Source organism: Amblyraja radiata, chromosome 31 (assembly GCF_010909765.2).
Source record: "Amblyraja radiata isolate CabotCenter1 chromosome 31, sAmbRad1.1.pri, whole genome shotgun sequence".
NCBI lineage: Eukaryota > Metazoa > Chordata > Chondrichthyes > Rajiformes > Rajidae > Amblyraja > Amblyraja radiata.
Window position 1 is genome coordinate 26922707 of NC_045986.1, and position 25898 is coordinate 26948604.

The following is a 25898-nucleotide window of genomic DNA, read 5'->3' on the forward strand; positions in this document are numbered from 1 at the left end:
TTCAATGGCATGGTTGAGTTGGACTGAAGGGCCTGTTACCATGCTGTATGAATCTATGACTATCAAATTGCCAGATTATCTTCTGAATCCCTGACTTCTGAATCTTGCTTTCCAGTATTTGAATCCAAATTTGTTGGTGGTGGTGACTGAGAGCACAGATACACACCATGAGCGCACCTTCATTTGCATCTACCTTATCGATGGAGTGACTGGTCGAATTACTCACGAGTCTGTGCAGCGGAAAGCAAGGGGACCCGTTAATATTGTGCATTCGGAGAACTGGGTGGTGGTAAGAATGGAGAATATAATAACTTGGGGACTTAGTGATGATGTCTTTACATTTTCCGCAACACGACTGGCTTGGCCACTCAAACGTCATGTATAAATGTTTTGTTTAATTGTTCTTTCATCGTTCCTCTTCGATGATCCCTGTAGTGTTCCCCCCCCCCCCCCCCCACGACTGTGTATGTGTGTGAAATATGCGGCAGATGCATTAAATATCCCTGTATATTGTCATGCAAGCTGGCTATGCTGCGTGTCACAGTTAAGATCTATCCAGCCGAGCACGTTTCCAACAGGAATATCTGGATAGTGATTAAAAAGTGAACGAGGAATCTGAATCTGGAATTTAAACACGTATCATTTTACTTATTGATTCTGGACACAAGTTCAGCAATTTCAAATAATTTGAATGTGTTGGCAATTAAATACCACACTTAGTGTAATAATTTCCACATCTGTGTGTGTGTGTGTGTGTGAGCTGCACTGAAATCTCAGCTGTGAGTGTGATTTTCCACCATTAGTGGCCACAGGACGTTTTTTGGAATGATTGCTACCGTATATGTTGGGTGCTCCCCCTCCATCTCTAATGTCCGAGTGTTCAGTTGCTGTCCTTGTTCTAATGTTCCTTTGCTGCAGTTTAGTCTAATTAGCTTCTTGACACTGCCTGGATTGTGCTTACGATGTCTGACTTATTCCTAACTCCGCTGTCTGCTGTTCCTTTGCAAGTACAAGTACTGGAACACAAAATCGCGAAGGAATGAGATTACTGTTCTGGAGCTTTTCGAGGGAACAGAGCAATACAACAGCACAGCATTCAGCTCAATGGACCGTCCTCTCTCTCCCATCATCTTTCAGCAGTCCTATATATTTCCATCAGCTATCAGTCTGGTGGAATCCACAATCACAGAGAAGGGGATCACCAGCCGCCACCTGCTGAGTAAGTAGAAGACCTTTCTGGGGCATGTAATGGAGAGTGCATAACAGATGTTGGATGGGGTTATTCTGTTCTGAGCTGACAGGACATATCTTAAGACAGGCCCAGTTACCAAGCTCTCTGATTATGTTGGATGTCTGCTTTCCCCCCCCCCCCCCCCCCCCCCCCTTCTCTGGATCAAGCATTCTTGAGGCTAACTTTTTTTTTGAATGATTGATAGTTTATTTTACTGTCATGTGTACAGAGGTACAGAGAAAAGCTTTTTTGCTAAAAGATGCAGCATGCAAACTGTCCCCACCGAAACCACGCTATCCATTGATCATCCTTGTTCTATGTTGTCCCACCTTTGCATCCACTCCTTGCACACTGTGGGCAGTTTTTACAGAGGGCAATTAATCTACAAACTCGCATTTTTGGGATGTGGTAGGAAAATGGAGCACCCGGAAGAAATTCACGTGGTCACTGGGAGACTCAACCTCAATCAGGCTATCAAACAGTAAAACCGCCAAGAAAACTCTGAACTACATAGAGTTGAGGGTTATTGTTTTTGTCTTTGCACTATTTTTGTTTGTTTGCTTTTTATATACTGAACTTTTTTTGTTTATTATGGTGTTTACAGAGTACTAAGTTTATATATATGTTGTGCTGCTGCAAGTAAGAATTTCATTGTTCCGTTTTGGGACAAATAACAATAAAGCACGCTTGACTCTTGAACTTGCAAACTCCACACAGACAATACCCGAGGTCTGCATGGAACCTAGGTCTCTGGTGCTGAGAAGCAGCAGCTTTATCAGCTGCACCACTGTGGTTGGTTGCATGATTATTGACTTGTTAAGTGCTGGCTTTGAATTCCTGAAACACACCTTAAGTTACCTATGGTTTGTTTGCCACAGTTATAATATTGTGATGCCAAGACCATGGAGTGGGTATAGAAATGATATGGTCGGGTGGATCTCATTGTTGATGGATGTTTATTTCGGGGAGAGATAGGAAACTGACGGATGTGTAGAGGAGTTTACATTTATGGAAGGTTTGATAAAGTAAATGGGCTAATCCAATTGCATTGGGCATTAGTAGATTTTTGAAGGAAACCAGAAGGGAGTTTAGATTTATTTTCTTTATATTGGATGCCAGAAAATTAAACTTAAAACATTAAATCATTGAAATTTCAAGCACACAGAAGCAGAATACTGCAGCACAGGACAGGTCCTTTGGCCCACAATGTCCGCACGGAACATGATGCCGAGATGTGTGGATATCTATTTGAGAGGGAAAATGTTAAAAGCATTGTTGCAAAAGGTTAAATGTTTCAATCCAGCATCAGCATGATGGGCTGAATGAGCCTCATTATAATCGGAATCTATAATTCCATGTTGCCAGTAAAGGGTGCTGTGGATTGACTGGTTGGTATTCTGCAATTAATCTTTGATTCTAATGGGTCGTTTTCTGTCTGGCAGTTGCATTGCACTCTGGAGGGATTCTTTCCTTACCAAAAGCCTTCCTGGATCCTCGTCGCCCGGAAGTTCCGTCTGAGCAAAGCCGGTGAGTTAACACATTCCCATGGAGACACAAGCAACTGCAGATGCTGGAATCTTGAGTAAAACACCAAAGTGCTAGAGCAACTCTGGGTCGAGCAGCATCTGTGGAGGGAATGGACAGGCAATGTTTTGAGTAGGAACCCTTCTTCAAACCGCAGATGCTGCGTGACTTGCTAAGTTCATCCAGCTTTTTGTGATTTGCTTAAAATTCCTGCATCTGCAGTTCCTTGTGTCCCCCAACACTCTCCCATGTTATAGTAACTTATCTATAGGACTAATATTAAATGTGATTTATCTGTTGTTGTAAATCTGGTGGGCAAATGTGGAATACAATCTAGTTAATCCACTTGGCTTTGCATATAGAACACAAGGAATGGCAGATGCTGGAATTTTGAGCTAAAGCACAAAGTGTTGGAGTAACTCCGAGGTCAGGTAACATCTCTGGAGAACATGGCTCGACGATGTTTTAGGTCGGGTCCCTTCTTCAGACTTTGCATTTACTCATTTATATAATTAAGGAGAGAATGACTGGGCAGTTGAAAGTGTTGAGTTGATCAGTGAGATCTAGCATGACTTTGTGAAGATAGGTCATGTGAGGTGACTTCTTTTGAAGATTACTGAAGGAGTAGCAGGGAGACTATCAATGCCTGTTGTTATCTGCACCTCAAAAAAAATTGCACAAAGTCTTCATAAAAGTATGATAAAGTTGAAGCTCAGTGGTGAAGACAATCTATTGATATGGCTGGGTAATTGAATGGCAGGAGGATTATTAGCAGAATGTTACCAGTGGGATCCCACACAGGATCCGTTATAGTGTCAACTTTTCACCATGTTTAAGACATTAGTTCACATCCAGATTTATCAATGACATTGTGGTGGCAAAACCAATTTAGAAAGATAATAGATCAAGTAAGTGGCAAAACTCGCAAATGTGAGGTCATTCTCTTAGTAAGTGGAAAGGAAAGATAGGTTTACATTGTACATGGTAAATTGATAAAACCGAAGTCTGAAGAAATTAAAAGGTCTGTGTGCATCGATCGTAAGATAGGTCGAGAAAATAATCGAAAAGGTAATGGAATGTCGGCCTTCTGTCTTGAGGATAGGAGATAGAACTTGCTTCAGCTATAAACGTGCTGGTTAGACATGTAGAATCACGTTTAAAAGGGATATGATGGTCTTGCACCATTTACCGGAAGTGCGTAAAGCAATTGCAAAAATCAGGAATTTAGGAGGTATAGATTTGAACAATGGCTTTGGCATATTAAGCAGCACTTCGGCTAGTTAAAAATAAATTATATTTGCAGATTCCAATCTATGAATAGTGGGGCATGAAATAATTCAATCTAGGAATAGTGAGGTACTGAAATAATAGAATTGTGTTCAGGAGCGAAATTGAGAGACATGTTTAAACAAATGAAATTGACACAAATAATGCCCTTTACCGAAAGCAGAAATTGATTTTGATTGAATATTGATATTAATTACATTTTTAGCAAAAGGAATTAAGCTCACAGATCAGGCAAGATCTCACTAAATGGTGTCAAAGGGTTACTCCTGTTCCTGCGCTCCTGTTTTTAACCTGTCATGGTGCTTTGTAACTCCAGAATTTGACGTCAGTTTCTTTTATAACCCTTATTATTTTCTCTTTCAGAGAGGAGAATTTAATTCCTTATTCTCCAGAACTACCAATCCGACCAGAATGGTACATCAACTACAATCAGTCTCTTTCCAGAGTACGGGGGATATACACAGCTCCATCTGGTCTGGAGTCCACTTGCCTTGTGAGTGTCCAGCAACCTCTTTTGCCGATGACTGTCAAGTTTCTTGTGCCAGATTATTAAGGCTCAACTTGTCAGTTCTGTCTGAAACCACAGCAGGGGAATGTGGTCAAATTCCACAATACCTACTTAAATTCTCCATTTTGTAACATGATGTGTAACTATTATTCATTTTGAAATTAGACAAAAGTGCTGGAGAAACTCAGCGGGTGCAGCAGCATCTATGGAGCGAAGGAAATAGGCAACGTTTCGGGCCGAAACCCTTCTTCAGACTGATCGACTGAACTATGATTCATTTTGAAATGTCTACTAATGTATTACTACTTGTCTCACTGTTGAGATTTTGCTTTCACCTTGTCCACCACCAACACTTTGTTGGTTTATTAAGGAAGCTTACTTGAACACATTTAACAAATCCTCCCTGGCCGAGCCCTTCCCACTGTGGCTGACCGATTTGGAAGGCATCAAAATCAACTTTATGTTAAATACTTTGTCTTCAGACAAAAGGTCCTGATATAACATATAACCATATAACAATTACAGCACGGAAACAGGCCATCTCGGCCCTACAAGTTCGTGCCGAACAACTTTTTTCCCTTAGTCCCACCTGCCTGCACTCATACCATAACCCTCCATTCCCTTCTCATCCATATGCCTATCCAATTTATTTTTAAATGATACCAACGAACCTGCCTCCACCACTTCCACTGGAAGCTCATTCCACACCGCTACCACTCTCTGAGTAAAGAAGTTCCCCCTCATGTTACCCCTAAACTTCTGTCCCTTAATTCTGAAGTCATGTCCTCTTGTTTGAATCTTCCCTTTTCTCAAAGGGAAAAGCTGATCCACATCAACTCTGTCTATCCCTCTCATTATTTTAAAGACCTCTATCATGTCCCCCCTTAACCTTCTGCGCTCCAGAGAATATAGACCTAACTTATTCAACCTTTCTCTGTAACTTAGTTGTTGAAACCCAGGCAACATTCTAGTAAATCTCCTCTGTACTCTCTCTATTTTGTTGACATCCTTCCTATAATTGGGCGACCAAAATTGTACACCATACTCCAGATTTGGTCTCACCAATGCCTTGTACAATTTTAACATTACATCCCAGCTTCTATACTCAATGCTCTGATTTATAAAGGCTAGCATACCAAAAGCTTTCTTTACCACCCTATCTATATGAGATTCCACCTTCAAGGAACTATGCACGGTTAGTCCCAGATCCCTCTGTTCAACTGTATTCTTCAATTCCCTACCATTTACCATGTACGTCCTATTTTGATTTGTCCTGCCAAGGTGTAGCACCTCACATTTATCAGCATTAAACTCCATCTGCCATCTTTCAGCCCATTCTTCCAAATGGCCTAAATCACTCTGTAGACTTTGGAAATCCTCTTCATTATCCACAACACCCCCTATCTTGGTATCATCTGCATACTTACTAATCCAATTTACCACACCTTCATCCAGATAATTGACGTACATGACAAACAACAAAGGACCCAACACCGATCCCTGAGGCACCCCACTAGTCACCTGCCTCCAACCCGACAAACAACCATCCACCATTACCCTCTGGCTTCTCCCATTCAGCCACTGTTGAATCCATCTTGCTACTCCTGCATTTATACCCAACAGTTGAACCTTCTTAACCAACCTTCCATGAGGAACCTTGTCAAAGGCCTTACTAAAGTCCATATAGACAACATCCACTGCTTTACCCTCGTCAATTTCCCTAGTAACCTCTTCAGAAAATTCAAGAAGATTAGTCAAACATGACCTTCCAGGCACAAATCCATGCTGACTGTTCCTAATCAGACCCTGTTTATCCAGATGCTTATATATATTATCTCTAAGTATCTTTTCCATTAATTTGCCCACCACTGAAGTCAAACTAACAGGCCTATAATTGCTAGGTTTACTCTTAGAACCCTTTTTAAACAATGGAACAACATGCGCAGTACGTCAATCCTCGGGGACTATTCCCGTTTCTAATGACATTTGAAATATTTCTGTCATAGCCCCGGCTATTTCTACACTAACTTCCCTCAATGTCCTAGGGAATATCCTGTCAGGACCTGGAGACTTATCCACTTTTATATTTTTCCAAAGTGTCAGTACTTCTTTTACTTTGAAACTCATAGTATCCATAGCTACTCTACTAGTTTCCCTTACCTCACATAATTCAATATCCTTCTCCTTGGTGAATACCGAAGAAAATAAATTGTTCAATATCTCCCCCATCTCTTTTGGCTCTGCAGATAGCTGTCCACTCCGTCTCTCCAATGGACCAATTTTATCCCTCGTTATCCTTTTGCTATTAATATAGCTGTAGAAACCCTTTGGATTTACTTTCACCTTACTTGCCAAAGCAACCTCATGTCTTCTTTTAGCTTTTCTAATTTCTTTCTTAAGATTCGTTTTACATTCCTTATACTCCTCAAGCACGTCATTTACTTCATGCTGCCTATAATTATTGTAGATCTCCCTCTTTTTCCGAACAAGATGCCCAATTTCCCTTGAAAACCAGGGCTCTTTCCACTTTTTACTGTTTCCTTTCAACCGAACAGGAACATAAAGATTCTGTACTCTTAAAATTTCCCCTTTAAATGTCCTCCATTTCTCTTCTACATCCTTCCCATAAAACAAAATGTCCCAGTTCACTCCTTTTAAATCATTTCGTATCTCATCAAAGTTAGCCTTTCTCCAATCAAAAATCTCAACCCTAGGTCCAGTTCTGACCCTCTCCATAATTATATTGAAACTAATGGTATTGTGATCACTGGACCCGAAGTGCTCCCCAACGCATACCTCCGCCACCTGTCCCGTCTCATTTCCTAACAGGAGGTCCAACACTGCCCCTCCTCTAGTAGGTACCTCTATGTATTGCTGCAAAAAACTATCCTGCACACATTTTACAAACTCCAAACCATCCAGCCCATTTACCGAATGTGTTTCCCAGTCTATGTGTGGAAAGTTGAAATCTCCCACAATCACTACTTTGTGCTTACTACTAATATCTGCTATCTCCTTACATATTTGCTCTTCCAATTCCCGATCCCCATTTGGCGGTCTATAATACACCCCTATAAGTGTTGCTACCCCTTTCCCACTTCTCAGTTCCACCCAAATAGCCTCCCTAGATGAGCCCTCCAATCTATCCTGCCAAAGCACTGCTGTAATATCTTCCCTGACTAGTAATGCAACACCTCCACCTCTTGCCCCTCCAATTCTATCACACCTGAAGCAACGAAATCCTGGAATATTTAGTTTCCAATCACAGCCCTTCTGCAACCATGTTTCACTGATCGCCACAACATCATACTTCCAGGTGTCTATCCAGACTCTAAGCTCATCCACCTTTCTTACAATGCTCCTAGCATTAAAATATGCACATTTAAGAAACCCCCCGCCTCTTATTCTCTGTTTATTTCCTTTTTTTTCTTTCTCCTCTTGTGCCCGAGTGCTTCCCTTTTCTGCTTCCTGCCTCCCATTCTGTCTACTAGCTTTCTCTATTTGAGTCCCTCGCCCCAACTGTTCTAGTTTAAAGTCTCCCCAGTAGCCTTTGCGAATTTCCCCGCCAGGATATTGGTCCCCCTCGGGTTCAAGTGCAACCCATCCTTTCTGTACAGGTCCCACCTTCCCCAAAAGAAGTCCCAATGATCCAGAAACTTGAATCCCTGCCCTCTGCACCAGTCTTTCAGCCACGCATTTATTCTCCACCTCGCTACATTCCTACTCTCACTGTCGCGTGGCACAGACAGTAATCCTGAGATTGTTACCTTTTTGGTCCTTTTCCTTAACTCTCCTCCCAACTCCCTAAATCCTCCCTTCAGGACCTCTTCCCTTTTTTTACCTATGTCATTGGTACCTATATGTACCACGACCTCAGGCTCCTCTCCCTCTGATTTCAGGATATCTTGGACGCGTTGAGACACATCCGAGACCCTGGCACCAGGGAGGCAGACCATCATCCTGGTCTCCCGACTGCGTCCACAGAATCGCCTATCCGACCCCCTAACAATAGAGTTCCCAATTACTATTGCCCTCTTCTTTTTGTCCCTACCTTCAGGAGTAACAGGGCCGGTCTCTGTGCTGGAGGCCCGTCCGCTCTTGCTACCCCCGGGCAGGCTGTCACCCCCATCCGTACTCAAACAGGAGTACTTATTTGCAAGGTGTACCGACATTGGAGTACTCACTCGTCCCTGCCTCTGCCCATTGCCCTTCCTAACTGTGACCCAGTTTTCTGTCTCCCGTGGTCTTGGAGTGACCACCTCCCTGTAACTCCTTTCTATGACCTCCTCGCTCTCCCTGAGCAGACAGAGGTCATCGAGTTGCTGCTCCAGGTTCCTAACACGGTCCCTTAGGAGCCCCATCTCGACGCACTTGGCGCAGATGTGGACGTCTGGAGGGCACTCAGACTCCATGACCTCCCACATCTGACATCCAGAACAGTAAACTGCCCTGGCCCTCATTCTCCCCCTTGTCCAAATACAATAAAACCGTACCCGGGATACAAGCCAATCAGCTGCTTCCTCTAGTCCGTTCGACCAATCAGAGGCTTCCACCAGACTCCTTCTCTGGAAGTGAGATGGAACGTTGCAGATTTGGGTAACTCACAGCTCCAGGTAACTCCTCCTCGCTCCAACGGCTCCCCGGGCCTCTGTAGAAGCAAGCCCCGTGCTGTTTTTATACTCACAGCTCCAGGTAACTCCTCCTTGCTCCAACGGCTCCCCGGGCCTCTGTAGAAGCAAGCCCCGCGCTGTTTTTATACTCACAGCTCCAGGTGACCCCTCCTCGCTCCAACGGCTCCCCGGGCCTCTGTAGAAGCAAGCCCCGCGCTGTTTTTATACTCACAGCTCCAGGTAACCCCTCCTCGCACCCGAAACGTCACCCATCCTTTTTCTCCAGAGATGTTGCCTGACCCTCAGAGTTACTCCAGCACTTTGCATCTACCTTCGGTACCTACCAGCATCTGCAGTTCCTTTCTACACACAATGCCATGTTTTATATATATATATATCTGTTTATTTTTATTGCTTGGATGAAATCGCTTGGCCCCATTTAAATGTCAGTAATTTTAATGGTTTAAACTTCATTCCTGGTCCCATAAATGTTAAATCACTTGGCTAAGTCTAGATTTTTGCAGCTCTTGCTAGTTACAGTAAATAATTCTCTACTTCAACTAATGATATTATACCCACCATTGGTGGAAGTCTTCGGACACGCAGCTGGACACTGCTTTCCTTTTTCCAGGCGTGATCAAGGCCTTGGAAGAAATGCGGGTAGATGGTGCAGCCTTTCCCTTCATGCTCCGAGCTTAACCAGAGTATTGCTGCAGTTGTAAATCACTGGCACCCTAGTTCTAACAGTGAGCATGCTTTATCTATTTCAGGTTGTTGTTTATGGATTGGACATCTTCCAGACCCGTGTTTATCCATCCAAGCAATTTGATGTTCTGAAGGATGATTATGATTACGTGCTTATCAGCAGCGTTCTCCTTGGACTGGTTTTTACAACCATGATCACAAAGCGCCTTGCGCAGGTGAAGCTCCTGAACCGAGCCTGGCGATAGATGTCATCAGCTTGGAAGAGAATAGTTGTCTCCTCGTCGAGTGGAGCTGAAGATGGGTGCAACCTTAACAGGGACCCCCACGCTCTTGCACCCATGTACATACTATGTATATTTTTCGTAACACGTTCTCAATAAGAATCAAAGTGATGGACACTTTCATGAGCAGATTTTAACAAAAATTGGTTTCATCGTTGTAAAAATTAATTTGTTTCTATTGATCAGAGGTTTTTCTTTGGGATAAATGATGTTTATGTTCCTGCAAAATGGCTCGGAGATAGAAAGGGAACTTTTGAAAGTAATGTATACAATTAATGACAGGTGAATCTGAATGTTTCCTGGTGCTCTGCTTTAAATCTTTAGCCCATGCTGCATTTTTAGATCTGGTTGATACTTTATTTGTAGATGGATGTTGCCTCTAGCTCAGGTTCCCTATAAAAATGAATGCTGGATATTCGCATCTTTGTTAGTCTTTGGACAGAAAACGTCAGTCTTTTTGTCTTGCATTCTGACGATATCCCTTTGGTCTAATTTTTCTATCTATGAGGCAGGACATGGACTGTTTCAGAGAGGTGGATTTTCCATGTGGAAGCCCTGCCACTAGGTGATGCTGGTGCTTTTGTCCCCTTGCACTGTGAGATTGGATCGTGGTAGGAACGTTTACAACACCCTCTCTCCCCTTATTATCTGCAGCCCGAATGTACTGAATTTGGACAATAAACTACTGACTTGCATCCTTTAGTGACACAGTGATGTTACCTCTTGCCTGAGTGGGGAAAAAAGATAACTTTTTAACATTGCATGTTGATAATATTCGTGAGGTGATTGATGCAGGACTGCTGATTTTTTTTTTGAGAGAATTTGAAAACATAACTGTTAATTTTTTTTATTGTATTGTGAAGTTGGTGTGTGAGGGAGTTTTGAATTGTGGGAGTGTGCCCCACACCACAAATATGTGAACAGCAAAAAATCGTGAACATTTTGAAATTTGAAGGTGTACAAAAGGAATTGAAGACCTTAGCTGTTTTGGATATTTAATATTTGACTCCTGAACATCCGATCGTGACAGGCATTTAGAGTCAACTTAAAGTGTGCAATGGATGCATGAATGAACAGAATTAATGTGTGAATATCTGATATTCTAACTATTTGTCCATGTTTCATCATTGTTTTGCAGGAAAGGGATGGTTTGAATGATAGTTATAACCTTTTACTAGTTAGTTTGGTGTTTTATTCTCTCCCTTGCCTAAAATTCAAGTACAGCCACATCAAAAATGTTGAGACTTAAACACACCTTAAAATTAATGCATTGAAATTTTGTTAAATAAAAATTTATTTATGTTTGAGTTATAGTTTTTGAAACCAATTAATAAAATGTTACTGTGACATTAAACTTTGTTTCCTTCAGCTTCAGTCATACATAATGTCATATTTGATTTGGGAATTAATTAGGGCTCCGGCCTGAAACGTCCAGATGGGTCCCAACCCAAAATGTCGCTTATGCATGTTCTGCAAAGATGCTGCCTGACCCGCTGATTTACTTCAGTACTTTGTGTGATCTTTGTTAAACTCACAGTAATGTTATTTTCCAAATTGTTGGCTGATGATCAGTATTTGTGCAGTTTGTTTCCTTCGCTCCATAGATGCTGCCCCTCCCACTGAGTTTCTTCAGTATTGTACAGTCATCACTGGGTTATAGAGGTGCTTTTGATCTTTACTCTGAATTTAGGTCCATAATATGTTGCTATCCTAACATTTAATACAAGGGCTCAGTTATGCTGCAGTGAACTCTCACTTTTAATTGATATTTTAAATGAAATATGCATTTTATAAACCAAATAATAAGTTTAACACATCCGTGAAACAACAAGGTCCCACAAATAATAATGAAATATATAACAGTTTTAGGGATGTTGATTAAGAAAAAAAGGTGAACAGGGATGTCAATTGCGAGAAAAGTTAAGGTCAGATACTTGTGGATGTCTCTGCTCTTCGAATAATGCTCCTGGATTATTTGTTTCCACCTGAATGAGCAGATGGTGCCTCTCACAATGCAATACTCTCTCAGTAATTGCACTGAACTCTCACTTGAGATAATGTTCTTAATTTGTGATACGGATTTAAATCCTCAATCTTTGAACTCTGAGTCTTATCAATGAGTCGTGACAAACAGCCATAGATGTGAGTATATTCATGAAAAGTCAAATTTACTGCTTGGGAATTTTGCAATGAATACCTCATATACCTCATAAGGTATATTATAGAAAATGTAATGTTTATCTGACCCCAAGGCCTTTAAGATGTAAGCTCTATACTAAAATTGGTAAATCCAAAATTCCAATATTGGGTACATTAGTGCAGTGACTCAATTTTTTCATTAGTTCGTTAGAACAATCGACAGTCCTAGCTATGAGTGAAATGGCAGTCAATTAATTTCTAAACCCAAACCAGAATTTTTCACTGTATTGAATAGCTACTACAAGCATGAAAGAGTAGAATTGATTGGGGGGGAAAACAGTGAGTAGTTTGGTGTGGATACAAATATTGTGATATATACACCAAGGGCCCATTTGTGTCATATTTAACATGTCAACCTAATATTTCCGTGTTTTTTTTAAGTATTCGTAAGTTGTTTGCCTCCTTTCCTATTCCCATTGCTTAATATTTGGATATAATTCTTAGTTTTGACCATTTTGGCGGTACATTGCAGTCTACATTTGCACCATTCACTTTGTGACCTTAATAATTTCCATGTATCAAAATAGTCCAGTTCAAATCTGGAGGTTTAGTAAGTGATGTAAAATGTAGATTTAAAGAGTCGATACTATGCAGGCGGAGAATATCCATATGTGGTTACTTTTTTTGTCAGGGTTTTTTAAAAGTTTATAAAGTGCCAGAGTGGAAAGATGCATTTTATTAAAGTTTAAAATGCGGGGGAAATGGTTCAAACTTGCGTCGCCCTCTTTTCCTGGGCGAGAGGGACCTCTGGAGTGCTCAGTTGGTGGGTGGTCCACAAGGGCAAAGATACTAGAGGAGCTCCAGTATCTTTGGCACAAGGGTAGGACCGATTGCGCTGCGGACTAGTGTGTAACGCGCTTGTGCGCGGTTCTTCTCCGGAGTGTTTAGTCCGTTGCACCAGTCGGCCCACGGGAAAATGGCGCTGAACTCGGCTCCGGCTCTGGAGCCGGACCCTGACTGGAGCGCCGCTGTCCGCCCGCTCCTCGCCGCTTCCTACTCGACATTCGAGCCGCGGGACATCGCGCAGCTTTTCAGCTCGGTCATAAACAGGTAAAGTGGGAAGCCGCGCTCCGTGGTCGCCCAGGGAAGGGAGCAGGAGGACGGGCTGAGCCGCGGCCCTGGGCCCCGCCGCTTCGCCTTTCCCCCCCCGCGGCCCAAACTAGGGTCGCTGCCTGCACTGACACTCCTTGGATTTTCAACTCGATGTTGGAGGCAAATGTCAGAAGCGGCTGCGGAACCCTCGGCCTAATCCAACAGCCGGGAACTTTCTCGAATGTGCTGGAAGCCAGGGAGGCGCAGCGGTGTTAAACCGCACCCTCATCGCCCGGCATATCTATATTTTATGCCTTTCCGCCTCTCCAATACAACGCACCATTGTGTTATTTTCATCATGCAACAACTTGCATTTCTCGAATGCAGTCGATACAGATATAGATCCTAATTATGTAGCAAAGAACTGCAAATGCTGGTTTTAATCGAAGGCAGACACAAAATGCTGGAGTGAGTCAGCGGGACAGGCAGCATCTCTGGAGAGAAGGAATGGGTGACGTTTCGAGTCGAGACCCTTCTTCAGACTCATTATATCGGGTCTCCGATCAGTGGCAGAAAATGGGGATGTCCAAGTTCCACCAAAGATGTGGTTTTGGCGAAATCAGAGGAGGAGAGGGAGACGGAAAGGTAGTGGGGAGGGTTTAAGGACAGTTTGTGATAGGGACATGGGGAGGTGGAAGATTCAGGAAGTTGTAGTAGAAGGATAAAAGTTCATGGGATGGATAACGTCCGTCAGGAAGAAGCTATTTTGTGCCCATTGCTTGTTCGCCAGACTCAACCATCCGATCAAACCTCGTTATGAATTTCTTCATCTTTATTGGATTTCCCTTTTTGATCGTCTAAACTGAGGAGAAGCTGAATGACATGTTCTCCCCATAATTTAAACATTTAAGTGCCTGGTATTCTCGAAATCTCTGCCATTTCCCCTCCAATCTTACCTGAGGTATAGAAACAGAAAATAGGTGCAGGAGGATACCATTCGACCCTTCGAGCCAACTGATCATCCAAAATCAGTACCCCGTTCCTGCTTTCTCCCTATATCCCTTGATTCCGTTAGCCCTAAGGCCTAAGGGCGGCATGGTGGCGCAGCGGTGGAGTTGCTGCCTTACAGTGCTTGCAGAGCCAGAGACCTGGGTTCGATCCCAACTACAGGTGCTGTCTGTACGGTTTTACGTTCTCTCAGTCACGTGCGTGGGTTTTCTCAGAGATCTCCGGTTTCCTCCCACACTCCGGGTTAATTGGCTTGGTGTATGTGTATATTGTCCCTAGTGGGTGTAGGACAGTGTTAATGCGTGGGGATCCTGGTTGGTGCGGACAAGGTGGGCCAAAGGGCCTGTTTCCACGCTGTAACTCCAAGCTAAGCTATATCTAACTCTTGAAAACATCCAATGAATTGGTCTCCACTACCTTCTGTGGCATAGAATTCCGCAGATTCACAATTCGCTGGGTGAAAATGTTTTTCCTCGTCTTAGTCCTAAATGACCTCACCCTTATTCTTACACTGTGACCCCTGGTTCTGGAATCCCCGAACATCTGGAACATTTTTCCTGCATCTAGCCTGTCCAATTCCTTAAGAATTTTATGTTTATATAAGATATCCTCTCATCCTTCTAAATTCCAATGAATATAAGCCCAGTCGATCCATTCTGTCATCATATGTCAGTCCCGCCATCGCAGGAATTAACCTGGTGAACCTACACTGCACTCCCTCAATAGCAAGAAGGTCCTTCCTCAAATTAGGAGACCAAGACTGCACTCAATACTCCAGGTGTGGTCCCACCAGGGCCCTATACAACTGCTGTAGGACCTTCTTGCTCCTATACTCAAACCCTCTTGCTATGAAGGCCAACATGCCATTTGCTTTCTTTCCTGGCTGCTTTACCTGCATGCTTACTTTCAATGACTGATGAACAAGTCTTGTTGCACCTCCCCTTTTCCTAATCTGACACCATTCAAATAATAATCTGCCTTCTTGTTCTTGCCACCACTGGATAACCTCACATTTATACACATTATACTGCATCTGCCCACTCACCCAACCTATCCAACTCACCTTGCAGCCTCATAGCATCCTCCTCGCAGCTCACACTGCCACCTAGCTTTGTGTCATCCGCAAACTTGTAGATGTTACATTTAATTCCTTTGTCTAAATCGTTAATATATATTGTAAATAACTGTGGTCCCAGCACTAAGCCTTGCGGCGTCCCACTAGTCACTGCCTGCCATTCTGAAAAGGACCCGTTAATTCCTACTCTCTGCTTTCTGTCTGCCAACCAACTCTATCGTGTCAACACCCTACCCCCAATACCATGTGCTCTAATTTTGCATACTAATCTCTTGTGTGGGATCTTGTCAAAGGCTTTTTGAAAGTCCAGATACACCACATCCACTGGCTCTCCCTTATCCATTCTACTTGTTACATCCTCACAAAAAGGGTTTGTCCATAAATGAAGGGAGATAAATCTGACCGTGTCTGTATCACCGAGTGTGTTTCTGTACAGTTTCTAGCAGAAAATGCTGGACATAGTGAGTGAGGCAGTGTTTGTGGAGAACATAGAACTGCACAGGAACGGACCCACAATATCTTTGCTTAACATGATGCCAGATACGATGAAAGAAAGCAGATGCTTGTTTATACCAAAGATAGATACACAATGCTTGAGTAACTCAGCGGATCAGGCAGCATTCCTGGAGAAAATGGGAAGGTGACGTCTCGTGTGTTGACCCTCCTGGAGATGTGGGGTATATGGGATCGGTAATGCTATTGGATATCAAAGTGTGATGATCACACTTGTGTTTCCACTTGAGAGTCCAATGCTCAAGCTTTGATGTTTGCAGATATTGCTAAATTTTTGGTTGAGCTTTGAATAAAACAGACTTGATTAATGAACATCCTATTTCTGACATCCTTTGAACCTGCAGTTGCAATGTTCTAGGTTAAGATTGGGAATAATTCCAATCATTGGAGAGTTTTCATGGTTTGCGATATGGAGAAGGACAGATGTGGCAGCTGGGGGAGGACAGTGTGCTTTCTTGTGTTTGATTTGATGCCAAAAAATGTTGTGATGTTTATTGAATTAATACTGGGCACTATTGTGGCCACTTCTTTGCCTTTTGTATACTCTTGGGTTGCCGTCTCCCATGTGTTTGAGTTATTAGCAGTCCAAGACACACTCGAGATCTGTGGAGGAGGAACTGTTTGTTGTTAAAAAATAAATACTTTTGTCCAAGAATGGTACACTTAAAACATTTCTATACTGGCGTTCACCTGATAACTCTATATATTCCCGTCTCCCGGCAATTTGGAGCAACTCATTCAAAGGATGTGTTGCTGATATTTGATGATACCTCACACTTCCTGTAAAAAATGTAACATCAAGAACAGAAAATGATGTTAACACTCGGCAAGTTAGGCATCATCTGCGACGAGAAATAGTTGATGTTTCCAGTTAACGATCTTTCATCAGAATCTGCTGGGTGTTTCTTAAGTTCATAAGCCTTAGAATCAGAATTAGGCCATTTGGCCTATCGTGTCTACTCTGTCATTGCATCATGGCTGATCTATCTTTTCCTCTCAATCTTGTTTTCATGCCTTCTCCCTATAACCTTTGTCACCCATACTAATCAAGAACCTGTTAATCTCCGCTTTAAAAATACTCAATGACTTGGCTGCCACAGCCGTCTGTGGCAATTAATTCCCCAGATTCACTACCCTCTGACTATAGAAATTCCTTCCCATCTCCTTTCTAAACATGCATCGTTTTATTATGAGGCTGTGCCCTCTAGTCGTAGATCTCCCACTCGTGGAAACATCCTGATCACATTCACATTATCCAGGCCTTTCAGTTTCAATGAGGTTCCCCATCATCCTTCTAAATTCCAATGCTAGACAGCGTACTGCACAGGACTTCATTATCTTGCAGATTAGCAGGGCAACAGGAGTAAAGTCGCGCTGTCTGATCTTATTCACTCATTTTCAGTACAACCTTTTTTTAAAAGGATAGATTATCAATGTTAATACAGGATGGTAACATTACTGCAAATGAAATTATGGGGTAAACAGTGTAGTGGAGGGACAGGCACTTCGACCTATGATGCCAAACATAATGCCTGATCAAACTAATTCCTTATGTGACCCATATCCCTCCATATCCTGCATATTCATGTGCCTTTTCAAAAGCCTACTACCATATCAGCTTCTTCCACCACCCCAGGCAGCAGATTTAAGGAACTGACCACTCACCGTGAAAACAAACAAAAAAAAATGTCCTGTGCATTTTCTTTAAATCTTCCCCCTCTGACCGCTGCTGCATTACTCTCATCGTTAGTGCCTCGTGCCTCAATCTCCCTCTATAACCGGCAAGAGCAGTACTGACCGATGATCAGACTGGCCAAAATGAGGAAGGGGGATGGAGCGATAGGCGTATTTGATGGTGGTATTGCAATGGTCTAGAGTGTTAACACCCCAAGTTCAGAAGTAGACATGCTGATGGTATTTGGGGATTGCATTCCTGAGGTGTGCCTAATTGAAGTTGCGAGTGATGATGAATCGGGTATCAGGGTTTGCTATCTCAAAATAATTGATAACCGAGTACAATTCATCTTGCCGTTGGATTTGGGTGCTGTGTAGACTGCTGACAAGATGGTCGAAGTGAATTCCCATGGTGGATTAGAGGGATGGCATTTCATGATCAGTTATTCCAGTGCAGAGGAGCAGAAATTACCTAGGGCCGTCACATCAGTGTACCACGAAACATCGACAATAAAGCAGATACCGCCGTTTTCATTATGTCTGAATATTGTATGCTGTTCTTACTATAATTAGAGAAAACCGTGCTTTGTATAAGAGTATCAAGGCTGAGCCATGTTTCAGTGAAACATGGCTGTCTCTGATATCCCTGTGGAACAGCAGTCTTTTTCTGAACTCTTCTAGTTTGTCCTCGAGTGATTGAACGTTGGCTAGAAGTATGCTGAGATGTGGTGGGGGGGGGGGGGTTAGCTTGTTGTCTTAGCGGATGTAGCCTCATAGATTCTTCTGACTCGCCAGAGGTATGTACACATGCACACTGGGCAGATGCTATGGCAGGCTATCACCTGTCTTGTTGATTCCAACTCATCTGCCTTTCACTCTAAATCCTCTCAGGAAATGTTTCCATCAAAAATCTAATTGACATTCCCAAATTTTACAGACGACTTCTGCACCTTCCATACCTATTTTAATTGGCTTCAGATGAATTCATATTATTCCTGATTTGTCGCCTGTTTTTCAGCAAGACACTGGCCTTTTACTTTTCCTCCTTGCAGAATCATATAGACAATCATCATGCATCTGGGGCAATCAGTTCACCGTCTGCACTGACCATCAAACACCCATTTGCACTATTCTGACATAAATTCTATTTTTATTCTCCCCAGTTCTCTTTAACTCTGTCCAGATTCTTCCACTAACTTAGGTAATAGAGACATTTTACTAAGGCTTATTATACTACTAATCCTGCATGGCTTTGGAATGGGATGGGATGGGATGGGGGGGTGGGGGCCCGGAGCATCCGTGGAGGCTCATTTGGTCATGGAGAATATGCATTCACCACAGACAGGATCAGACATCAGGATTGAGCCCAGATCTCTGGCACTGTGAGACTGTGAAAGCTTTTCACTGTATTTCAGTACTAAACTGTTCAGTTTAGTTTATGGTCACGAGTACAGCTATGAGGGACCTGTACCTCTGGCGCTATGAGGTAGCAGCTCAATCAGCTGTTGTCTGAAGGTGCTTTCCTTCACAGTTCACGATAACAGGTTGTCAAAGATTAAAATAACTTCCGAGTTAGGAGTTTACTGAAAGAAGGAATTTTTTATTGCATATAAGCACGGATGGAATGTACAATGTACCAAAGTCTCTCAAAATTTTAAAATTTACAATAGGTTATCAAAAGGGATGCAGTCAGATAGTCAAACTGCCCATATTTGTATATTATCCTTGGGTATCTATACATCTTCATGTTCATGGATGCAGAGAGCTTATAGAGAAAACAGACTATCTTAACACTTCATATCATGCATCACAGGCAGTCAGTTGAACTTGAGTTGGTTTGAGTTGAACACAATTTAACTGTGACAACAAACAAGGAAAAAAAGTTCAATCTATCTCATGGAGAGTAAGCAAAACTCTGTAGTCATACATTCTGGCAACAAACAAGGTTTGGTTTTGCAGTTTGTTGGTTCTGCCGCCGGAGAAATGCCTGCCTTCTGTACGCACTCCAAAACATTAACCGAAAAACCACCAACTGTGATGTCATAAGGCAGCCACTTACCAATGACGTTCTAACTCATGCTCAGTTGAGTTCTTCCGTGATTCACTCAGCTCCACATTTCATCAAATTCCCGATCCAGACATGGGCGGAAGTGTTGCTGCAAGAGAACTGACAATAGCTGTTCTTTTCACTCCAGTGTAGCCATTTATCATGGAGGTTCAGCAAAGCTTGTTGGTGGATTCCATTGGGGGAAATCCCAGCAACATTTAGGATTTGATCATTTGTAAGTGCCCCCTTTCCCTGACTTGCATGCGAGTCCCCCCTCACTGATTCCCTTTTATTTGAAACATTAATAATGTTTCTGTTCAAAAGGTGAAGCTTGTCCTGCTGAGTATCAGCAGCATTTCTGTTTTAAAAACATGGATGAAAATGCTGCGACATTTATGCTGGATTAATGTGTACTTGCTTTTAAAGTTTCTGAGTTATTTGTTTTGTCTTTCAGTGAGAAGGAGATTCTACATCATGACAAACATTATGAACCGTTCTATTCTTCATTTGTGGCGTTGTCTGCACATTACATCTCAACAGTCTGTACACAAAGTGAGTATTTTTGATCAAATCTATTGTTGGTTAATATTTTAATACATTTCATAAAGAATTGTAATGGTTGTCAGCATGGGGAGACTGGACTCCCTGTAGTTTGATCTGGGCTGGATTTAAGCTTCAGAGATGGAGTTGGAGATTTAGGGGCACCTTGACTTGTGAGTGAGGAAATGTTCTGATAAAATTCAAGGCATTTGACCAGGTTCAGTTTGCCACTTTCAACACATCAACACCCTTTTACTGTTACTGATTAGATTTTGAATGACCCATGGGCGTGCGGGTATATTACCATGTCTTGTGTGGTATGACTGAATCATTGAATTATGCAGCACAGATGGCAGTCATTTGCCTTCTCGTTGCCTTGAAAGCTTCCTAGTTTGTCTTACTTAAAGAGTTTCTGAAGGTTTCCATTTTAGTTTAATTTATTTGCTTTTTAATACCTTAAATTGTTAATGTTTTGGAAATTTATTGTATTTGTTGCCAACTCTTCCAATATTTCTAGTTCCTAGGAACCAATTGCTGTCTGTTACTGCCGCATGTAAAATCCTGATTGAATTTTCATTAATGCGTCTCGAGAATCCAGATGAAGCATGTGCTGTTTCACAGGTAATGACTTTACTCTTCGGACTGGTTTAATTGTATGGACTTCTCTGATGAATATTAATTATCTAACAAAGTAGGATTCAATCTCCCCTTTCTCCTCATTCTTCTTTAATTTTTTTTCATTGGTGTTTGGTCTGGATAGTCAATGATGGGTTCATCACCTCTCCTAAGGTTCATCTCTCCAATGGGTCAAATCCCATTCCATGGCTCAAGAATGTAACACGCAAACACTCAATTGCAACATTTGTTGGAAGGGAAATTCTTTTAGAAATGGTGTTAAATTAAAGCTTTCTCTCTTTGGATGAGCATCCAAGAGCCTTTATTTTCTCATAGCGAGTTCTTCTTATGCTCCAAACAACTCTTAACTAGCTGTAGCAAGAACAGATAAATCCAGTGAAATCCACACCATGCTGTGTGAAAATTGTTTGGTGCTTACAGAGCTGCCAAGTAGTACGGATTTTCCGTATTTTGTACGGAAATGCGATAAGAATACGGATGTACGGATTTGCTTTGTAAAATACGGATTTTTTAAAAATTGGCCCGACTTCCTGTTTCATCTTGCTACTTAAAAAATGCAAGGATATAAAAAGTCATACTGTAACTCTAAAAATTATTGCAGATTAAATTCATGTTCTTGCTACTTTCAGAAACCACCTTAAAATTGATGCGTTTTACAGTGTTTTCTACTTTTCAACTATTGTTTGATTGTCATACTTCTTCCTCAGAAACACTTGATCCTATTGATCAAGGGCTTGTGCACTGGCTGCAGCCGACTGGACAGGACTGAGATCATTACATTTACAGCGATGATGAAGTCAGCCAAACTTCCAATGACAGTAAAGACTCTCTCAGATGGTAAGCCTTTTGAATGTTAATCTCAGCTGTTTATCTTGTTGCTGTTACCCAATTTCCACGAAATCCTTGGTGTTCAGGTGAGGTCGCATTTGGAGTACTGTGTTCAGTTTTGAGCACCCTGCTATAGGAAGGATGTTATTAAGCTGGAAAGAGTGCAGAGAAATTTTGACAAGGATCTTTCCAAGATTTGAGAGGTTAGGCAGGCTAGGACTTTATCCCTTGGAGCGCAAGATGCTTATAGAGAAGAATAAATTAATGATGGGAATAGGCAGAGTGAATGCACGGCCTGTTTCCGATCGTAGGGGAATCAAGAACTAGCGGGCAAAGGTTTACGGTGAGAGGAGAAAAATTTAATGGAAACCTGAAGGATAACCTTTTCACTCAGAGTGTGATGGGTATATGGAACAAGCTGCCAGAGGAGGTAGTTGAGGCAGGTTTGAATAAACACTTGGATAGGTTCAAAAGGTTCAAAGGTTATTTATTGGTCACATACACCTAGGTGTAGTGAAATGCTTCTTGCCAATGCAGCACATAAAGAAAGAATACAGACATAACATTAATAAGAGATTTAAACATAAAGAACATCCCCCCACAATGGCTCCCACCATGAGGGAAGGCACAAAGTCCAGTCCCCAACCCCAGTTCACCCATAGTCGGGCCTATTGAGGCCTCCACAGTTGCCTCTACGGAGGCCCGATGTTCCTGGCCGTTCTCGCCGGGTGATGGTGCTCCGGCGTCGGGAGAATCCTCACAGCGGCTTGGGACACCTGGAAAGGCCGTACTGGAGGCCGCGGTTTCCGAAGCCGACAAGGCCGCGCCGGTTGGAGCTCCACCACTGGCGATCTCGTCGCGAGACCCCCAGGCTCCCGGTGTAAAGTCAGCGCTGCTGCCCGCGGCCGGCCGCTCCTCAGACCCGCAGCTCCGCGATGTTGTTCCCGGCGGTCTTCAGCTCACCGGAGCTCCAGCGCGGCGACCCGGGCAAGGCATCGCCCGCTCCACGATAGCGCTCCAGCGCTGTGCCGCTGCCGAAGCCATGGTTCTGGGGGGTCCCCGACAGGAAACGCCACTCCAGGCCCGCTGGTAGGCCGCGAGGACGGGTCGAAACAGCAGCCCGGAGAAAAGCTGCCTCTCCGACCAGGTAGGGACCCTGAAAGGTAGTTTCCCCCTTCCCCCCCCCCCCCACCCCCCACATAAAAAAAGTCTAGAACTCCAGAAACAAAAGCACTTTAACTAACTAAAAATAAAAAAAAAGATGAAAAGACGGACAGCTGCTGGCTGGGCAGCCGCGCACAGGTCAGCGCCCCCTAGCATAGGAAAGATAGACAAAATGCTGGAGTAACTCAGCGGGATAGGCAGCATCTCTGGATAGAACGAATGGGTGACGTTTCGGGTGAAGACCCTTCTTCAGACCAGGGAAGGTTGAGACGGATATGGGCCAAACGACTGCTAGTGGGACTAGCTTAGATGGGATATATTGGTCAGCTTGAGCAAGTTGAGTCCAGGGGCTTGATTCCATGCTGTATGGCTGTAACAGTCTGAATCATTGATGGTTTTATTATGCTTAATTCCAATAAAATAATTATTTATCCAGTGGAAGATCAAAAAGATACCGTCTCTCCATTGACACCTGAACTACGACAAAAAGAAGTGCAAATGAACTTCTTGAACCAGCTGACTTCTGTTTTCAACCCAGATGTATCAAACTCATCTGCTCCGTCTACTGCGACTCAGGTAAATGAATTCTGCACTTTTTTTTGTTAGGGTCATGTCAACAATTGTAAAATAATAGGATTTTGATTTGCAAAAATCTGTTTTTGCAATTCATTCCAATAAAATGGTACCAGTGGGATAATGTAGAGGGTACCAAGAGAAATCAACTGCAACATCTTAAATGGTGGGTTATTTTTGCATGTAGTTGATTAAGGAAATTGTTTCTGACTAGAGTAGGGGATTTCTGTAAGATCTTTATTTGATGGAACACATGACCATCTCCAATTTTTTTTAATTAAAAAAAAAAAAAGTGAAACAACACGTTGTATGTGGTGAAACAACACATTCCCTCTATTTCACTCTCCTTGATTATATGAAGCTATTTGCAGATTAAATATAATCTGGTAAACCCTTTCTTTTGTATACAAATAGAAAGAAACCATTCTGCCCCTTACACCCGTTCTATCACTTACTGATTTGTTTTATAGTTCTATTCACCCGCATCAGCAAATCCAGGATTTTTGTTTCAAATAAGAACATCACTGCTTTTTGAGCTACCCGCCTTAATGTTTTGAATAGTTCAATTGACCAATTTATTGTGAGTTATGACTGAATTATTACCTGTATCATGATGTAGCTGTGTATCTGCAAGAAGCTGTTAATTACAATCATAATCTCCATTTTATTTCCTAAGTGGTTATTGTCAGTTAAGCCTAGATGGGAATCTAGGTTCAAGGTGAAAATATAAAGATTTTTACCCAAAGATATTATTTTTAATCTGTTGATGCTTTGACTGTCCTTTACTAATTCGGCAAATAGTTAGAACAGGTAGTTGAAAACATGACATACGAGAGAAAGTGGTTGGCGTGGTGGGGAATTAAACACCGACACAGACTGGTGCAGCCGCACAGCTTGTCTTCTTCATGTGAATTTTGAGTATCTTTTTTAATTTGTCAGGTGGATGGAGAAAGTGATGACCAGACTGTAACAGATCAAGCAACAGTTACCAAGATGAAAAACGCATTCATTGCACAGAACGTGTCCAGTTTACAAGCATTGGGTGAGTTTAAATGTGAAAACTTCACCCTAAAGAGAGCTGCAGTGGAATGTTATTATTTTAAAGCAATTTGAGTCGTTCCTATAATAAATGTGATGACAAATGTTACATAAACTTATAGACGTTAAACTTGCTTACAGACGTTAAAAATAGCAAATCAATTGGGTTGTTTAAGAAGGAACTGCAGATGCTGGAAAATCGAAGGTCGACAAAAATGCTGGAGAAACTCAGCGGGTGAGGCAGCATCTATGGAGCGAAGGAAATAGACAACGCTTTGGGTCGAGACCCTTCTTCAGACCAATTGGGCTTGTTGGTTAACTAAATGCTGTTTTCAGTCAGGAATGATAGTCCTTTTTGACCCTTAATCATGTGTTACTTACTCCACATCCAAAAAGCAAAGCTAGACATGTAGCCTTAACTCTGAGATGTTGAGTGAATAATGATTCCATAAATTTAAAATGATTATCGAACAAACTAAATACTGTCGTTGTCTTTTTGAGTTTTGGGACTGCATGTGTATTTTGGTGAACTTGTTGCCACACTTGAAGCATCTATGTCACTAACCCAGAATCAGACTGTAGAATCAATATATTTTTACACATGGGCTGAGAAACATTTGGGTAATTTAGTGAAGAACACAACAGTCGGGTGAGACTGATATGAGAAGAGTAGAGAGTGACTGGTGGACAATAGGGTATGGGGGACCTAGCAGAGCTGCATTTAAAAGAAAGTCAGAGGTGGTTTGTAAAGACATTACCAAGAAGAGAGTCATTGCATATAAGAGTCAAGGTCCAAGTAACTGAATGAATTGAATGTTGGCTTGGAGTTGGGAAGTATATATTGGAATGACATGTGCTGCGGCCAATGTTGTTTTATATGTACGTGAACTTATGCACAATTTTAACCTTTTTCAGTGCAATTAAGAAATAGGACTAAATTTGTGCTCTACAAAGCCATATTTACGGCCCTTATGTTAATCTATCTTGCAAGACCTGAACCATTATTTTCTGCTATAAATATGAGGCTAACAGATTTATAGTCATGCTTATCTTTGGTTCATTTGCTTGTGCGCGATCTTGTTTACATTTAACTTGATGTTAAAGGAAGAATATTTACTTGTCATTTTGCAGGAGGCTCTGAGAAGCTGTTGCGGGTCTGCTTAAACCTTCCCTACTTCCTGCGATACATTAACCGTTTCCAAGATGCTGTCTCTGCCAACTCCTTTTTCATAATGCCTGCTACAGTTGCAGACGCAACTGCTGTACGGAATGGGTGAGTTGTAAACATTCAGTGGGGACTGATGACTGACTTTCAATTTTCATGTCATTGGTTAAAACGTATTGATTGATGTGAGGCAAATTATCACTTTTGTGTCTATATAAATGATTCAGGTAATACATTTTGAATGGTTAATTTGCTCTGGG

At 42.2% G+C, this 25898-nt stretch overlaps 2 protein-coding genes across 8 annotated transcripts in view; both read left to right on the forward strand.

The window, feature by feature from the left end:
* emc1 (ER membrane protein complex subunit 1) overlaps window positions 1–11500 on the forward strand; it is a 32091-nt gene extending 20591 nt beyond the window's left edge. For both annotated transcript variants that reach the window (XM_033048259.1, XM_033048260.1), the window contains 5 exons: window positions 116–289; window positions 1009–1219; window positions 2674–2758; window positions 4406–4535; window positions 9931–11500. In XM_033048259.1, the coding sequence (XP_032904150.1) occupies window positions 116–289; window positions 1009–1219; window positions 2674–2758; window positions 4406–4535; window positions 9931–10110 (780 nt within the window). In that variant the 3' untranslated portion in view covers window positions 10111–11500. The remainder of the gene's footprint in view (window positions 1–115; window positions 290–1008; window positions 1220–2673; window positions 2759–4405; window positions 4536–9930) is intronic.
* A 1720-nt stretch (window positions 11501–13220) lies between these two features.
* The window catches only part of ubr4 (ubiquitin protein ligase E3 component n-recognin 4), a 139791-nt gene continuing 127113 nt past the window's right edge, over window positions 13221–25898 (forward strand). For all 6 annotated transcript variants that reach the window (XM_033048265.1, XM_033048267.1, XM_033048266.1 and 3 more), the window contains exons 1-7: window positions 13221–13395; window positions 20149–20246; window positions 20752–20855; window positions 21578–21707; window positions 23299–23438; window positions 24375–24477; window positions 25605–25746. In XM_033048265.1, coding sequence (XP_032904156.1) covers window positions 13262–13395; window positions 20149–20246; window positions 20752–20855; window positions 21578–21707; window positions 23299–23438; window positions 24375–24477; window positions 25605–25746 — 851 coding nt within the window. In that variant the 5' untranslated portion in view covers window positions 13221–13261. The remainder of the gene's footprint in view (window positions 13396–20148; window positions 20247–20751; window positions 20856–21577; window positions 21708–23298; window positions 23439–24374; window positions 24478–25604; window positions 25747–25898) is intronic.